Source organism: Artemia sp. Qi Xiang Cuo, chromosome 10 (genome assembly GCF_049724085.1).
Source record: "Artemia sp. Qi Xiang Cuo chromosome 10, ASM4972408v1, whole genome shotgun sequence".
Lineage (NCBI taxonomy): Eukaryota > Metazoa > Arthropoda > Branchiopoda > Anostraca > Artemiidae > Artemia > Artemia sp. Qi Xiang Cuo.
This window is the reverse complement of record NC_142803.1, coordinates 38,837,100-38,856,287: the sequence shown is the minus strand read 5'-3', so window position 1 is coordinate 38,856,287 and position 19,188 is coordinate 38,837,100. Positions and strand designations below refer to the sequence as shown.

At 34.6% G+C, this 19,188-nt stretch overlaps 1 protein-coding gene across 4 annotated transcripts in view; it reads right to left on the bottom strand.

The window, feature by feature from the left end:
• Window positions 1-3,536: 3,536 nt before the first annotated feature.
• The window catches only part of LOC148947741 (uncharacterized), a 31,655-nt gene continuing 16,003 nt past the window's right edge, over window positions 3,537-19,188 (bottom strand). For 3 of the 4 annotated variants that reach the window (XM_089095402.1, XM_089095401.1, XM_089095403.1), the window contains exons 2-4: window positions 10,381-10,543; window positions 7,164-7,328; window positions 3,537-6,462 (exon numbers count right to left, since the gene is read on the bottom strand). In XM_089095402.1, coding sequence (XP_088951528.1) covers window positions 5,396-6,462; window positions 7,164-7,328; window positions 10,381-10,450 — 1,302 coding nt within the window. In that variant the 5' untranslated portion in view covers window positions 10,451-10,543 and the 3' untranslated portion in view covers window positions 3,537-5,395. The remainder of the gene's footprint in view (window positions 6,463-7,163; window positions 7,329-10,380; window positions 10,544-19,188) is intronic. The other variant, XM_089095404.1, reaches the window with a different exon arrangement.

Sequence of the window (19,188 nt, the reverse complement as noted above, 5' to 3'; positions counted from 1 at the left end):
TATTTCTTCTTCTCGCTATCGTACATCTTCTAACCATATATTTCTTTGATCTTTATTTTCATATTTGTTTGTTCTTCAATTTCGTTTTGAGTCGCTGTGATTCTCGCTGCCACATATCTTGTAATGTCATATTATTTTTGTCCTTGATTTTTTTTTGACTCGTTGCAACTGTTGTTTTTGCAAGAGCTCTAATCATATATTTCTTTGTTCTTTATTTTCGTTTCGCATTGCTTGAGACATTTTCAATGTCTTTTGGCTTAGCTGCTTGGCTTCTCACCCGTATGCACTCTTTGGTGCTTGTTCAAACAATCTGCCCGAGAAAAGGTCTTGCCATATACATCGCATTTAAACAGTTTCTCAACTGTATGTTTTTTTTGATGTTTGTCCAAATTTTCATCTCGAGATAACACTTTTTCACATGCATCACATTTAAACGGTTTCTAACCCGTATGCATTCTTTGATGGGTGTTTAAAGTTTGTGCCCGAGATAGAGTGATTTTTCAAATTTCCTGCTTGAGAAAAGGTTCGGTCACATATATCACATTTAAAAGGCTTCTCACCTGTATGCACTCGTTGGTGGGGGTTCAAATGCCCCATTTGAGAACATTTTTTGTTACAAACCTCACATTTATATGTTTTTTTCACTTTATGAGTTCTTTGATATTTTTCCAATTTTCTATACTTTTTACTTTGCAGGCAACTTATCAAACCTGTTTTCTGATTTTCTAAGCCGTTTCCTTCCGATTGAGATGCACAACCATTTGAAAAACCGCTCGAAGAGAGATTCTTTGAAACAAGTAGTGGCGTATTTTCCTGTAAGTGTAGTCCAGATACGTGTGGTGAAAAGTGACCTAAAATTGAAAAGTCTTTAGAATTTCCAAAAAAAACGAATAAAACAATAAATCAGAACTAAATAAATCGAAAACAAAAAATATATCTTTAAATATATTTAGTTCACAGGGTTAAAAAAACATTATATCTTACGATTTCTTTTAACAACTAATTTTATTTTCGATTCCTCTTCTCTCCCTCAAGGTGATACTATAACTAGCTTTTAAAATTAGTTTTTCTAATTTAACAAAATAAGGAAAATGAGACCTTAAAGGATCAAAAAGCATACCGAGGGGTAAACCAAATCATAAGTAAAGGATAGTAAATATTACAAAAAATATTAGTAGTTACTGTAAATAGAAATGAAGAGAAAATTAAATACACATTTGTTGAAGTTAATACTTTTTGGAGTAGCCGCAAATCTTTAGATTAATAAAAACGACGAAAGTCACGATTTACTCAGGTCTTACAAATGCAAGTTCAAATAGGGATAAATATTTTTAATAAAAAGTGAAAACGTCAGCAAATATCCGGTATTTTTTTCATTGTTTTTCACTGTCTTTTAAAAGGGTTTATCTCTTTTTGAAATATTATTTGTACGAACTGAGGAAAACGTTACTTTCACCGTTTTTTTTAATCCAGACTTACTACTTTTTCTAGCTAGATAGGCATTTCAATCTAGGTTCTAGGCAGTTCTGATCATGACAGCTCATCATGACAGCTGAAATCAAGATAATAGACAGATTTATCTCTTAGTTTAAAAAGAAATGTATACACTATAAATATGAATTGTATTATCTATAATGTCATATGCTTTTAAGGCTTCTTATCAAGCTTATTGAAAAATAATAAAACCTATCAAACCACTTCCAAGTGAAAATTAAAAAATATTCTTAGAAAACTACAAAAACGGTTTGGCAAACACCTGCACATTGGAATAAAATAAAACAAAAGTTCCAACTTAATATTAAGACCCATTTTCCTATAATTGTCGACTAAAATATTATCCAATACCAATCAATCAACAAAAACACAATATTTCAGATGTACCTTCATTGTTAGAACATTTGAATTCCTGGGTGCCGTATTCAAATTTACATAATCCTGAAATGCTAGGTAAATTAAGCAAAGGAACCTCTCCCCGCTTCGGTGACAAATGATGGTTTGGAAAATGAAACGGCTTCTCGCTGTCAACTGGTAAAGCATCTTCAACTTCTAAAACGAAATTTAAATTAAGCAGACATAGAAAATTTTTACAATAAATGTTACTAAACGAATCTGATAGCTTTTTCTTTTTAGTTACGTGTAAAAATGTACATATACAGACATTACATGTATACATTAAATCAGATATATATGCAAGTGTTTTCACAAATCGTTTTTAAAATCTACTTCTTATAGAGCAAAAGAAAACCGGAAACATTTGACGAAATTTATTAACATAGAACGAGTTGCCGGTTAAGTGTAAGTTAAGGCTAACGTATTGAATACAAAAACATAAAACTTAATATTTTACAGATTAACAGTCAGGTTAAGCTGTAAAAAAGACAACTAAGAGTAAAAAGATACCAATCAATCGATGTTTTCTGCATTAGTTCCCAAAACATAAAATACAAAATGCAGCCTCCCAAAGTTTAGCAGCTGAACTAAATTAATTTTATTCCTGTCTTACATGTACTACGATCAGATATTTCCATTTGAACCCACCATAACTACTCCTGCTTTGGTAGATATATTTTGTTCATCATACCTGCACAGAGAAAAGATTAGCATAGAACGAGTTGCTGGTTAAGTGTAAGTTAAGGATAACGTATTGAATATAAAAACATAAAACTTAATACGGTATTTTACAGCATAACAGTGTTCATATTTTACAGCTTAACAGAGAAAAGATAGCATAGAACGAGTTGCTGGTTAAGTGTAAGTTAAGGATAACGTATTGAATAAAAAACATTAACTAGGGTACCTGATTGTTCTGGTACTCAGAGCAATCCACAGGCCATTTCTCTGGAATACATCTAGCAAATCTTCATCCGCTTTTCGGAGCACCCATGCTTCAGAGCCATATCTGAACACTGTCATCACTGTAGCTTTCAAAGTCTTAATCTTATTTGCAGGCTTATCTTCCTATTCTTCCAAACTTTTTTTTAACTGTTAAAAAAATACCCTTAGCCTCTGCAATTCTATTTTTAATATCTTCACTGCTTCCACCGTCCTTAAAAATAATACTACCACGGTAAGTGAAGCTGTCTAGCTAATCAATCACTTAACGTCACCATTTCATCTTCACTTATTCCTAGCCTAAGTGACTTTTTTAACATTAATTTTTAAACCTATTCTTTCTCCCTGAACTCGCAGAACCTCCAAAAGTTCATTCATTTTGCTCACAACAGCCAAGGGGACGGATGAAAAAGCCGCAAAGGGATGACCCTTTCCTTATTTTCAAGAATTTTTAAAGACCACGCAAAGAAAAACGTCAATAAATAGGCACATTAGGACAAGTTCTAGTAATAGCATAAGTTTTTTCCGTTTTAGGGGGAATAGATTAACTCGAGCTTAGAAATGTCGTCATTCGAACCTTACATACTTCTGTTAGTCCCGCCTCGTATTTTAATGTCTCCAAGGATCTATCCAACTCTTAAAAAAAAAGCTTTAGTTTGCCCTTATTTTTTATTGCTGAGAGGGTTTAATTTCGCTGTTTTTTTCTTTTTTTGCACTGATAACTTTATACTCATTTTTGAGTGTTTTCTAGGGAAGTGACCCATGGGCCTGGTATTTTGGCCCAAATTATTTGCCTGGAACCTTTTTTGTATGTATTTTGTTTTCCAACCCAATGTTTTTTCATGTGGTCTAACAATTAAAAATTAATTTTTAACATGTCACTCAAGGTCTTATCGATTTAATATCGAAAACTGTAGGAAGCATCTTGATTTATGCTATTTACAGTCAAAGTATGAAGTATTTACTTATTTTCTCAAAGTGTTATGACTTAGATATGCAATAATATTCTTCTTAGCACTGTTTATGTCGACACTTTGTTTTATCAATAGTTAATTTAAATGGCTGTTTTCATAGGACGATGTATGTCAATGTTTGCAATAAGATCCTCATATGGTAACCCTTATTATAAGCGTCACCAGGGGACGGCCACAGGGACGGACGAAAAAGCCGCACAGGGATGGCCCTTTCCTTATATTCAAGAATTGTTAAACATCACGCAAAGAAAAATGTGAGTGGTCTTTCTCTTATAACACCTACACCAAGGCGCCTGAAACGGATTCATATATGTAGTGTTAAAGCAATAGCATTTCATTTGATGAGAAAAAATTATATATCTTGTAGAGTATCTCGCTCGTTAAGGGAGATGACATAAGGGATTGATAACTCCAATATGACTGCGCTTGTAATGATTGGATACATGTGCGCTTAAACTGTATACAATAATTTGGATTACTGTCCGATTGAATAGATTGCATGGATTCAGGGGGGGGGGGGGGTACAGTGCGCTCGAATAGATTACATGGATCCAGGGGAAAAACCTATGTGCAAAAAGGATTGGGCACCCGCCGGAATGGTGGGACAGGGCACCGCTTGTCTTCACTACATTATTTCACCGACAACATGAATGATTACGCAATATTACATAAGGTATAATTCTTGAAATAAACAAAATTCTGAGGAACCTATGTGCAAAAAGGATAGGGCACCCGCCGGAATGATAGACTATTGTGGGGGTACTGTCCGCTTGTACGGCAGGGGTATTATCCGCTTGTAGCCATTAATACTATAAGGGGGGGACTGCCCCGTCATTTAGATTGACACATTTTAGATTATCACATTTTAGATCTTTTTAGATTATCAATTTAAGAGGAATTTTTTTCGGAAGATAAGGATTTGCCTTTTTCGGCTTGTGTGTTTCAAAATTAGACAATGGATGAAAACACTAGCTTCACTTGCAAAAAAATGGAATAACCAGAAAACTAGGTAAATATCGAAAGTACTACTTTAAATATGAGATTTAGCCAACGTGAACAGCTTTAATTCTTCATCAAATTTTCTTCTTTAAAGAAAAATCACTATTATTCCAATGGTCTTGTTGCAGGCTATAAACTGAGAGACTTTTTCTAGAATAGGTTGTTAGACGCTAATTCAGAGCTGACTTAAATGAAAATACACTTTTGCACAAATCACATTTACATGGTGTGACACCTGTATGCAGTCTTTGTGCGCCTTCAAATAGTCCAGTCAAGCACTTATTGAATAAATTATCTTTGAAATCGTTTTTCAGCTGTATGAAATCTTTGGAGCTCATAAAAAAATCTTGATGCAGGAAAGAATTTCTTTTATTCATCACAATTGTTACAATGAAGAAAAATATATATCACTACTTTCCACAGGATGATGATGAAATTGCTAAACAAACTAAACACATAAAAAACAGAAAAAAAATAATTCCAGCTTGTCTTAAAACAATCTTTTGAAACTCCTGTATGCACTTTCTGATACCTGTGAAAATTGCTAAAATTAGAAAAGTTTTTTTACACACATCACATATGATATGTTTTTAATCTGTATGCAGTCTTTTATGTCTGTTCAAATCTGCTGCCCAGGAAAAGGTCTTGCCACAAACATCACAATTAAACGGTTTTTCTCCCGTATGTACTCTTTGGTGCTGGTAAAAACTTCCTGCTTGGGAAAAGGTCTTGTCACATACATCACACCTAAACGGTTTCTCACCCGTATGAATTCTTTGATGTCTGTTCAAATATGATGAATCAGAAAAGGTTTTGTCACACACATTACACTTAAACGGTTTCTCACCCGTATGCATTCTTTGATGGGTGTTTAAAGTTTGTGCCCAAGAAAAGGTCTTGTCACATATATCACACTTAAAGGGTTTCTCACCCGTATGCGTTCTTTGATGATTTTTCAAATTTCCTGCTTGAGAAAAGGTTCGGTCACATACATCACACCTAAACGGTTTCTCACCCGTATGTACTCTTTGATGCTTGTTTAAATCCTGCATTCGAGAAAACGTCTTGTCACATACATCACACTTACATGGTTTCTCACCCGTATGAATTTTTTGATGTTTGTTCAAATTTCCTGCTTGAGAAAACGTCTTGTCACATACATCACATTTAAACGGTTTTTCACCTGCATGAATTCTTTGATGTGTGTTCAAATTTTGAGCTTGAGAAAACATCTTGTCACATACATCGCACTTAAACGGTTTCTCACCCGTATGCGTTCTTCGGTGGTTGTTTAAATATAGTGCAACAAAAAAGGTTTTATCACAATCATTACACTTAAACGGTTTCTCACCCGTATGCTGTCTTTGGTGCCGGTTCAAATAATTCATTCGAGCAAATATCTTGTCACAATCCTCACATCTATACATCTTTTTCTCTTTATGAGTTCTTTGATATCCTTCCAATTTTCTATAATTTTTAATTTGCAGGCAACTTATCAAACCTGTTGTCTGATTTGCTAGGCTTTTTCCTTCCGATTCAGACGCACAACCATTTGAGAAACCACTCAAAGAGGGATTCATTGAAACAAGTAGTGACGTATTTCCCTGTAAGTGTAGGCCAGATACGTGTGGTGAAAAGTAACCTAAAATTAAAAAGTCTACAGAATAAAAAGAACAAAAAAAAACGAATAAAACAATAAATCAGAACTCAAAAAACCGAAAACAAAAAAATATATCTTTCAATATGTTTTAAAATTTAACAGAGTTTTTAAAAATTCCAGATATTTCAGTCACACATTCAGTGGCACCGTCGTCAGCAAATATCCAGTATTTTTTTCATTGTTTTTCACTGTCTATATAAAAAGATTTATCCCTTATTTGAACTATTATTTGTACGAACTGAGGAAAACGTTAGTTTTGCCGTTTCTTTTTAATCCAATCGGACTTATTATTTTCTTCTAGCTAGATAGGCAATTCAATCTAGCTTCTAGGCAGTTTAGATCAAAAAAGTCAATTTCCTACTTGTTTCAAATTCAACTTGAAATCAAAATAATAGACGGATTTATGTCTTAATTTATAAAGAAGTATATACACTATAAATATGAATTGTATAATCTATATTGTCATGTACTTTCGAGGGTTATTATCAAGCTTATTGAAAATAATAAAACCTATTAAATCACTTTCACCTGAGAATTGGAAAACGTTCTTGAAAAACTACAAAAACGGATTGGCAAACGCCTGCACCTTGGAAAAAAAAAAGTTCCAACTTAATATTAAGACCCATTGTCCTATTTTTGTCTAAGAAAATATTATCCAAAACCAATCAATGAACAAAAACCCAATATTTCAGATGTACCTTCATTGTTAGAATATTTGGATTCCTGGGTGTCGTATTCAAATTTACATGTTCCTGAAATGCTAGCTAAATTAAGCAAAGAAACATATTCATGTTTTGGTGAAAAATGATTGTTTGGAAAATGAAAGGACTTCTCGCTGTCACCTGGTAAAGCATCTTCAACTTCTAAAAAAAAAAAAAAAATTAAATTAAACAGACATAGGAAAATTTTACAGTAAACATTACTAAACAAATCTGACAGCTTTTCCCTTTTAGTTACGTGTAAAAATGTAAATATACAGACATTATATTTATACATTAAATCAGATGTATATGCAATTTTTTTTTATCAAATCGGTTTTAAAATCTTCTTTTTAAAAAGCGAAATAGCCATTTTGTTCAACGAAGTTCAAAAGTCTGGAAATTATGTCTTTGAGAATGACACCCCCCCCCATCCCACCCCATAGCCCTCAAGACGAGGGGTTGTAAGTAACGCCCGTGGGGCATATATGGTTTTTGAAGAAAGCACTGTCATGGAAACTTCAAAAAGGGCTCATTCGATTGGAAATTGAGAGGACTGGTGACCTTTTAGTAGTCGAAAGTGATCAGAGGGCAAAAACCCCCTTCCCCACGCCCATCATCTCCCCAAACACTTCCAATCAAAAATTTTAAGGTAGCCATTTTTTTATACGTATTTAAAAAGTTTGGACATTATGTCTTTGAGGATAACAAATCCCCCAGCCGTCAGGGCAAGGGTTGTAAGTTATGCCCAGAGGACAAATAAGGTTTTTAAAGAAAGCGTGGTCATATAAACTTTGGAAAGGGTTCATTGGACACGGAAAGGGTTCAAAGTGATCGGAGGGAAGCTACACACACACATCGTATAGTCCTGAAATGCATCTAATAGAAATTCTGAGATAGTCATTCAAAATAGTCTAAATATCATATAACAACACTTTTGTGGTTGAAACAAACCCCAAAGCCAGGGGGCAAGGGTTGTAAGTTATGCCCACGGGGTCTTTAAGGTTTTTATCGAAGGGAAAGTTGTATAAACTTTAGAGGAGGCTCATTTGGTTAAAAATTTGAAGTTTTATTTCCCTTTTAATAGTCAAAAGTGATAGAGGGCAGATCGCCCCCCCCCCCCCAACTAACCCTCTTCACCAAACGAATCTGGTTAAAATTTTGGACAGCAATTTTGTTCAAACTAGTCCAAAAAACTAAAACACTGAATCTAGGGGTGACACAACCCCCCAGTGCCCTGGGAATAGGGTTGTAAATCATGGCCGTGGGTTATATAAGGTTTTTATGGAACTAGTGGTCGCATAAACTTCAGAGGGGGCTCATTTGATTCAAAATTGAAAGTTATGTGCCCTTTTTAAGAGTAAAAAGGGATTTGAGAGCAGCCAGCACCCCCCCCCCCCCACGCTCATCATTCCCCAAAAGACATCCTGTAAAAATTTTGAAATAACAATTTTTTTTTATTGTAGTTAAAGAGCCTGAAAATTGTCTTTGAGGAAGACACCCCCAAAGCTCTCAGGGATAGGGTTGTAAGTTATGCCCCGGGGGCATATAATATTTTTATAGAAAGGGTGGTTGTATATACGTCGGAGGGGACTCACTGGATTGGCAATCTGAATTTCTAATGGCATTTTTAAGAGCCAAAGTGATCAGAAGGCAGTTGCCATCCCCCTCCTCTCAACACACCGTCTTTTGCCGAAATACATCGAATAAAACATTTTGAGACAGTCATTTTACGCAAAATATTCCACAGATCGTATAATAAGGCTTTTGGGGCTGAAACAAACCACCAGAGCCAAGGGACGAGTGTTGTAACTTATGCCACAGGGCATTTAAAGTTTTTATGGAAGGGATTGTTGTTTAACTTTAAAAGAGGCTCAGTTGGTTGAAAATCGGAAGTTCTAGTTTCTTTTGAAGCGTCAAAAGGGATGGAAGGCATTTAGACCCCCCCCTCCTCCTCCCAAAAAAAAACCTCTTTTCATTAAACTTATTTGATGGAAATTATGAGATAACAGTTTTGTTCAAAATAGTAAAAAAACAAATAATAATGTCTCTAGGAGTGACAGAACCCCTCAGCGCCTGAGGATAAGATTGTAAGTTATACCATGAGGGTATGTAAGATTTTTATGTAATGGGCGGTCGTATAAACTTTAGATGGGGTTTATTTGATTTGAAACTTGAAGTCATAATGTCCTTTTAAAGAGTCAAAGTGATTTGAGAGCGACAAGCCCCCCTCCACGCTCATCATTTCACTTAACACCTCCAATCAAAATTTAGAGATAACAATTTTATTCATCGTGTTTGAAGGTTTCGGAATTTATATCTGTGAGGAAGACAGCCCCTCCCCCTACAGCTCTATGGTAAGGGGTTGTAAATTATGCCCAGTGGGCATATAACGTCCTTAGATAGATATTTATAGATGTAGATACTTATCAAGCAGTTCGTGGTAACGAACTGTAAATAGGGAGCGACCCGGCTCAATAGTAACCAAAACTCTAAAAAATAGAATTTTGATACCAATAGATACATTAAAAGAATAAGATTTTAATGCTGAGTTTAAATAAATAAGTTTCATCAAGTTTAATTTTACTCATCAAAAGTTACTTGCCTCAGAAAATTTGGCTGATTTTCGAAAAAAGGGGGAAAGACACCCTAAAATATATAGAACCTTAATGAAAATCACACCATCATATTCAGCGTATCAGAGAACCCTACTGTAGAGGTTTCAAGCTCCTATCTAGAAACATGTGGAATTTTCCATTTTTTGCCAGAACAAATATCACGGATGCGTGTTTATTTGTTTTTTTTCCCAGGGGTGATCGTATTGACCCAGTGGTCCTAGAATATCGTAGGAGGGCTCATTGGAACGGAAATTAAAAGTTCTAGTGCCCCTTTTAAGTGACCAAAAAATTTGGTGGGCAACTAGGCCCCCTCCTACGCTCATTCTTTTCCCAAAGTCACCTGATAAAAATTTTGAGATATCCATTTTGTTCAGCATGGTCGAAAATATGATAACTATGTCTTTTAGGATGACATGTCCTGCACTTCACACTTCCTTAGTTCATATTTTAATGTTTTCTCCACTTTCTTTATATTCCTTATGTTTTCATATGATCTATAACTAAGATGATTCTTGTACAGGCCCCTTTTCCTGAATATTAAACATAAAGCTATAGCTTTTCTTTTATTTATTAACAGAAAACTTAACCGTACAACTTACCGCTTTTAATGAGAGAATCCTCATAAACTGTGATGAGATCAGCCGTTTTCGGAATTTGTGGCAAGTCCATGAAAGATCTTTGGAAGAGAGTTACTGCAACTTATGAGAAGTATAATACTATCATCGAAACTTGGAAACAACACATATTTTAGTCAGGAGAGTCCTAAAATACAAAAGATATAAGGATTGATAACTAATAATGACTTTTAACCACTGCAGAGAAGATTTTATCTTAATACAGTTGAAAGAAAAGGCTCAACTCCTTCAGCAGTCAAAAGGATTATTTTTTTTTAATGATTTAGAAGAAGACTGCGACACAATTGCCATTGTGGCAATTAAAGTTGAAAAAATATACATACCCTAATTTAATTTTCGTTTCCTTATATTGCGTGCGTTTTTCTTTTTTTTATATGAGCAATAAGTATATTATCCTTCTGTCAAGAATCAGTGATAAATTTGTTTTAAACTAAGCCTGCTACCATGACAACATGATTATAGAGAGGGAGTCAGGTAATGGGAATATGTTAAATATAAAGGAATGCAATTTCAGAAGCAAAGGAACTTAATATATTTATTTTAAAAAAAGAAGGAAATAGTGGATAAAAAGCAACCAAAAGCAGAAGAACCTGGCACATCAGTTTTTCAACCGTTTTTCCACATATTATGAATTAAAAATAACAAAAATTAATATAGATAAATAATATCTTATAACTCAAATAAAAAAAAGTATCTAAAATATCATAATTTTGAGTTTGAGAAAAATGGTCACGAGTCTTGACGACTTTATTCACTAAAAACGCTACACATAAATTTATCCAAAAAAGGCAAACATAAATTTATTAGAATAATTACTGATATTGTTTGCAGAATACACAGCAATTAATTTGAAGGCAGGTAGTGAGGAGGACCTCCAATGGTCCCTCGAAACTGTTGCTTTGAATGTAAATTCTTGGTTTCATGCTAATCGGCTAATACTTAACCTACAGAAGTTGGAATACAGAATCCTAGAATCCTAGAGAGCCCCCTGCTGGATTTTGAAAAATACAGTTTTGAGGGGTATTTTCATCGAAAAAAATGATAAATCCCACCCCCCTAAAAACATTTGTACTTTCACGGAGTACAAAGGAAAAGAAAGCAAGAAAGGAAGAGGAAAGAAAGAGAAGAAAAAAATATTGACTTGTGGAGATAGGGATGGAATTTACAAAACAAAATATAAATAAATCAATAATGCATTCAATCATCGCTACTTTAGGCAAAAATGACTATCTCTTGCAATTTCTATTTAAAAGTATAGTGATGATGATTCACTTGCTAGACAAAATAGCTTATATTTCTTGGCAATCTGGGGAAATTTATATCTTAAACTGAGTCAGTGAGTCTTGATCTCTTATTTTTAACAAATGGAAAAGGAAATTTATTCCTAGCTCTTGATAAATGGCTATGCTTACTTTCAACAAGAAGTGTCATGCTTTGGAAATAATAATCTCTAGGCTTGATTTTTTTAAACCATATGCCAAAATTAAGGTTAAAAATTTGTTGCAAATTGTGAATATAAGGAAGTAAAAAAGATGTTTTAGTTTTAGATAAATTTTCCATCTTCCTAGGGTGTTAAAAATGTTCCAATGATTGTTATTGATTTATTTTAAACAATTTGGAGCCCTCGTAAATGTGAAGAGAAAATCAGCATCCCAAACGCTCGGAAAATATTGAAAAAAGCATTAAACTAATGAAAAATATAAAGTAGCCTACTCATGATTTGGTTTGGAAACAGACACTTTAATCTATGCAAACAACCGAGATTCCTGGACCGCCACGTGTTTACTAATATATGCTTTAAACGACAAAGATGAATCTATATAAATACCTAAATGTCTAAATATATCCACTCTTTTTATGGAGGGAACTCCAATAATTATAGTTCGAAATAACACACGCCTAACTCATCTCGAACTTTTCCCAAAAACAATAAATTCCTGCTTCTTTAGGTTAAGGAGGCCCTAGACGGTCAATCATTTTGATCAAAAATTTTCATCTATCGATTGACGTATGCTGTAATTAATCTTGAATCGGCTTTAATTAATCTTCAATCTTGCCCGAAGCTAATGTAATACACTGCTTTTGATCAAAACGATTCAGTCATTCAAACTTTCTATCAATAACCGTCAACGCTTGACTCAATCGTCAAACAGCTCCCTAAACGAACATTGAGTCAATCGATTGACGGAAGCTTTTGATGAAAATGATTGACCGTCTAGGGCCTCCTTTAGGTATTTGCAAGAAACCAAGAATGTACATTCAAAGCAACAGTTTCGAGGGACAACATTAGGTCCTCCTCATTGCCCACCTTCAAACTAATTGCAGTGTAATCTGCAAACAATATCGGTAAGTCTTCTTCCGAGGGCATGCAATTTGGAAGATCATATATATTAATGAAGAGCAAGCATCGGCCCAAATACAGACACCAAGGGTACCCCTAAATTTTCTAGTGGAGAAATATGAAATGATTCCTTGCCAACTTGAACTTTAAAACTTCTTTCAGATAAATATGATCTCATAAAAGTAGTATTGTATTAATGACTCTCATGACAGCCCTACTCCGGTGATACAACAAGAGGCGTATTACAACAAAAGCCACCCCAGTGATACAACAAGAGCCGTATCACAAAAAGAGCAATAAAATTCTCCGGAAACAGCATTCCTAGGTGAAAACATTCAATCGACACAACAAGAGCCCTATAGATCTGGCGTTATTACAACTTCCGAGGCGAAAAGGAATTCCTGGAATTAAATTTTTTCTATAACAATACTATTACTTTAACAGGGCCTATAGTGTAATTTCAAGCCAATAATTTGATAAACAAGAGGTAAGTGATAAATTTTTTGTTGTATGCATAGTGGATGGGGACTGTTTCTTATACAGTTTCGGTTCATCAAATGATATTACAGTCCACTTTAGTTAGCGAATTGTGCGTGTAGTATTAAAATCGCAGCAACATACTAGCCTTTATTGAGCTATTGAATTCAGTCCATAGGCTATTTTGAACATGGGGACGGTTAAAATTAGCATTTACTGAATTTTAAGTGTTTGCACATCATACCTATAATCAATATTTAAAAAAAAACATCTCTCCCTACTAATTATTCTTAAAGTTTTGTATTCGGTTCAAGGGTTATTATTGAAATGAATGCTTTACATGAATATTAGTGGAATACGTATGAATATGACAGGATTCATACCCCTATTAAAAATATTTTTTTCTAGTTCTGAACGAGAAAAGAACATAGTATCGTAATGAACATGACAGGGCGCCATACCCCTTGGAGGCGGGGGGGGGGGGGATTTTGTTTAATTTCTTTTTACAGATTTTTATTTCAACTTTTTGTTCATGTCTTAAAATCACATTAAATATACTTATAGCAAAAAAACCACCTGTGGTATTTTTAAAACGAGGCTCAAATAAATATGTCAGTTGTGATTTTTTCTATTAGAAAAATAATGTTCGTAGTGACATTTTTTTCTTCTTTTTTTTCTTAGTTGTTTTAACAAAATCTATTCAATTTTTTTTTTTTTTTGGGGGGGGGGGACAAGATTTTTTTAGACTTATATATTTGTTTAGACACACAGGAACGCAGTCACACATATCGCTCACAAATGGCATGTGTAGTTTGCAAGCTTAGCCTTTGAGGCGAATCTTAATCCCTTTTTATTCTGTTTTTTTTTTAACAGAATTGCTTACCTTGAACAGGCCAACTTGCTTATGATACCAGTAACACGTTACCCGTTGATAGATCCTATCGTCATCATTCCGGTATCAGCATTCAAATGAAAGCAAAGGGGAAAACAAAGGCATACTGCTGAACTAGTGTAATAATGCACATCATTTATATGTGCCAAAATTGCAATTTATGTAAAAATAATGTGGTAATAGTGTAGCAATAGAAAAAATTGATATTTGTAGCGATGGAAAATTCTCCAATAGCGCCGCTTATAGCGCTGGAGATCGTGCCAACAAGGCCTGCGCCAGGCTCAATTATTGGGTGAAAATGAAATGTACAGCCATGTAAACGTGACCTCTTTTTCTCGGGTTATCCAAGAAAAGTACTATCGCTACAAATGGCGCGAGGCGGAAATTGGAGGAAAACTACGAACTAATTAAGCTATAAAAACTTTGTAATTTAAATTTAATAATTAGAGATACAGACATATAAGTAAAGTAATTAGGCCTATTGCCGCCAAGCTACTACAAGGACACCCTTTAGATATCTCATAGGAGATAATAGCCTCCCCCAATACATATATACTATATTTTTATTTTCTGGTGGAAGTTGGGAAAACTGGGTCGAGTTGACTAAATAAAAATTGTATATTGAAACAGAAATGGCTTTGTCAAGGGAGGAAGGTAAATGGACTTCGCTTTTAACGGCGCTCGAATTAGCAAAACTTCGAGCAGCTTTGCTTTAACTTTGGCTATTGTAAATAAATTTGTATCCTCTCAAAGAGTTGGTTACAATAGAAAAAATGGAGAAAAGGCTCAATGAAGAATTGTAAAATGAGAAAAAAAAAAAAAAAAAAAAAAAATAGTATTCAGTTTTTGACAAGTAGAAGCAAGTGTATAATTAGTAGTTTTTTTAATGTTAGTAATAAATGCAATGTAGTAGTGCCGTATATTACTAAATAATAAAGTATTTGTACCGTGAATTGAAAGAATTAAATAAAAGATAATACGTAAAGAAAAACAAAATCTAGCTGGACCGATGAAACGTTGGTAGAAACAGAAGAATTTTAGGCATAATAGTAGCAAATGGGTTCCTAATTCAGCCTTACTACAGGTACAGGCTATAAACTTATTCAAGGATAACACTGCTACTGTTGGGGTTCCAACCCCTGTTTCTTTTCCTTTCAGATAAATGACCTATTTTTGTTTCTTTAATCACATTTGTGACCCTTTTGGAAGAATACAAGTAAGGTATTTTCTACAAACTGTGTAGTATTTTCCGTAACCCAGGCAGGGTAGGAATAGAGCTACAAGGCACCGTCATTATTATATTGACAGGGAGGGTTATTACCTCCAAGGACAGAGTAGAGATTTTCTAGCTGTAACCCAGGGCGGGTACATTTGGCTTTAGAAAGTGGCCATTTGACCACTCGATCGCGTTACCATACCCTGGGACAGGGTATACTGTAAATAGGGTAGTGCCAAACCCGATATTTGCCGAACTGTTGGGGTATGAGCAGGAATTTCACTAACATTAGGGCCAACAAGGGATACTCCCCTTCTAGTAAGTGGCATAGCAATCTTTTCGCGTCATTCGAGTAAGTGGCATAGCAATATTTTTGCGTCATTCGAGTAAGTGGCATAGTAATCTATTTGCGTCATTCGAGTAAGTGGCATAGCAATCTTTTTGCGTCATTCGAGTTAGTGGCATAGCAATCTTTTTGCGTCATTCGAGTAAGTGGCATAGCAATCTTTTTGCGAGATTCGAGTAAGTGGCATAGCAATTTTTTTGCGTGATTCGAGTAAGTGGCATAGCAGTATTTTTGCGTGATTTTTTGGCTTTAAAAGTGGTGACCTCGCACATTCACCCCAATAAGTGGTGCCGGCGGTAGCTAGTACTACGAACATTGGCGGCAGCGGCATAATCACACATCCTAGGAAGCTTAGCAAAAGTCGCCGAAGGAAGCAAAAAAAAGAAGAAAAAAAAGGGGGTTGTTACCCAGCTGTGACTGGAACTCTGCATAAGGCGAGAAATTTGGCGAAGGAGACCGTTGATCACAGAAAATGGAGGCATAGGGATAGGTCTTAAAAGGGTCTCCTTTACCTACACAGATGACCTTCATCTGAATGATGGTGTTAGAAAAAATTCAAATTCTGAATTAGCTCCGCGAGATGAGTCACAAGAAATTCAAATTTGAATTTTGAACCATGGCTGCTTTAGAGCCATGTAGATGTAAAACAAGCCAGTGTTCATGCTTGTTTACAAAGAATAATTAAAAATACATGAATGTATTTTTTTTGGGTGGAGTGTCATTTGTATTGCTGGGGTCGACTCCCCTCGCACACGTTAGGTCCTCTAGTGGATAAATATCCGTGTTATTTGCGCTTATTAATTTTATCGGTTATTTGTAATGATGGCAAATATCAGACTTAACTTATTGCTTTTTTTATAAACAGATACCATTCAACACAATTAAGAAAGGTCGTCAAAAGTCAGTCTATTGTTCTTAAAAACTGCTTATGTGAAAATTTCAATTTTTTTTATGTTGCTCTATTTATTTAAGAGTGAGAGAGGATGAGCATATGTAGGTTTTATTTTTGTAGCTAGACTTAAGAAATACCTTAGTACTTCAGTTTAATTAAATATACCTTCAATGTTTTGTTACAACAAGCATCATTGATTGCTATACTTTGCGCACCTTAGACTAAATTAGTCTATGTTACTAAGGATTTGATTAAATTTCAGATGGCTTATTTTTTTTAGTGTTATTTCTATGCCCTTTCATAGGATAATAGAAAGGTTTGAACATATTATAACCAAAGTTTGGAAGATGGTGGTCTACTAAGAACGACATGTGGAGTTGGATTACGTGTTGTGGGAAGCCGGGGGTGGAACCCAAAGCCAATGATTGTTTTTTGTAATTTTTTTTTTGTACATGATCGTAGAAAGGAATGATTATAAGCCCTTCAAGTGTAAGAAATAAGTATTTGTACGCCAATTAGGGCCATATAAAGCAATACTTAAAGGTTGAATTGAAACTTTAGTGAGCTAAGGTTTCGTTTTTTGAATCAGAATGCTTTGAAAGAGAAACAGAGAGCTTACTCTCTTATAGTTCCGAGGCAAAAAAAAAGAAAAGCCTTTTAATTTCATTATATTATATCTATGACGTATGCTGTCCTACAGCTCTGTGTTAAACATTACTTTCAAACAGAAACAGAGGCATTAATGTCTTTCACTCCTTGGCGAAAAATTTAATTTCATTAGTTTATATCTATGACGTATACAATAACAGAGAGATCACTGTTCTATAGTTCTGTGACAAAAATGTTCTTAAATTTCATTGGTTTATCTATGAAATACAATGTGCTCTAATTTTTGTGACATATTCTTGCAAGTCTGTCACGTTGTATCTTACCTATACTGACTCAGGTCTCCCTCGGATTTTCTATGAAAAATCGACCCATGTCCTAACTAAGATCGATATTATCCAAAACAAGAAATTATCAGTACAGAAGCGTCTAATTATATGAAATATTTTGTCTTAGTGCAGACTATAATTATTTTAGGCCTACACATAAAATAGGATACCAGTGTAATTACGTTCTGCACGCTTGCTTATTCTTGTGTTTCTTACTCGAAAAATATAATGTTTCGTACTCGAGAAATATATGTACCTACAGTTGGCTATTGGTACGTTTATATGTAGAATTTCACGGCGGATGTGGAATTATATCTCAATAATAATATGTAAAATTTTAAAACCATTTGATCAGTTAAGATACATGGATTGAAACCCTATGTATGTCCAATGGCGACTAAGTAAAACCCACAAGGAATTCCCTATTAATGGGAAGGTGTTTTTCGCTTAACGGATTCTAATAAGACTTTAATATCATATTTATTTATTTAGTGCTGAAGGGTTTGCTCAAACAATAGCCTTCTAAAAAGATATTGATGTCAGTTCTTCATTACGCTTATATTCTTTGCCAAGCATCAACTGGAATCTACGCGGGCAAGCTTGGAAATCCCGCATTTAATTACCTTATTCAAAAGGCGAATATGAGGTACCAATGTTGACTTATAACTACGGAAAAATCCTGAGACTATAAGGCGAAAACCAAGAGAAGAACACAGGGAAACAGCGGAAATGCAGAGGTTAAACCCGACACCCCCTGAGAACGTCTAAGCCAAGAAATAGGGAAGGAATTAGAAAACGAGTGGGTATAGAGGTCTCCATTCGTCCTTGTTATGTCTTGTTCCCTCATTGTAGTGTCGTTTACGTAAAACCCTGTGGTTATGACGCTACAACATGCGTTTCATAAACAGCACGGACGTGCGTGCACAATGCAGGCATGAAATTTGTTGTAAAATTAGACCTAAAAAATTAAACATGTAGCATAAACTCTGTTTAAATGATTATTTTAAATCTAACATAAAATTAACTAAGTATTGAAATAAGTTAAAATAAAGTGTATGTAGTAGCGTATATTAGAAAGTATAAGTTCCCAATGGGAACTATGTTGTTTTATTATAACCCAATCAATGCTTGACTTATTCGTACTAAAAGTACTTACCTCAAAGAACATGTGATTCTCCCTCGCTATTTTTATTACAGGAAGTAAATGGACATATTGGTTATTAAGCATTACAATGAGCTGCCCAGTACAGATACAACCCAGTGGTATCTATTTTCATCACATCTCAACCAACGAAGAGTACTCACCATAGACTCCAGGCTATTTTTATCACATCTCGACCACCAAAGAGTACTCACCATAGACTCCAGGCAATTTTCATCTCAGCTTCCTCTACGAAAACAACAGTTACCTTCGATCGTTGTTTCTTCGACTATGAACCATATTACGTATCAGTTAACACTTTATTTGAATCTCAGTATCCAGTGACTTAACGAACTATATAATCACATGAATGCTGAGAACCCCATCGATCAGAACAAGATAAATGGTATTTAACGATATTTGAAGTTCAATGATATTTAAAGACATTTGAAGATATTTGAAGCTGAAGTTAAAGACAATTTGAAGTTTAATTCTAAGAGCCCCATCGATCAGAAAAAAATTAACAATATTT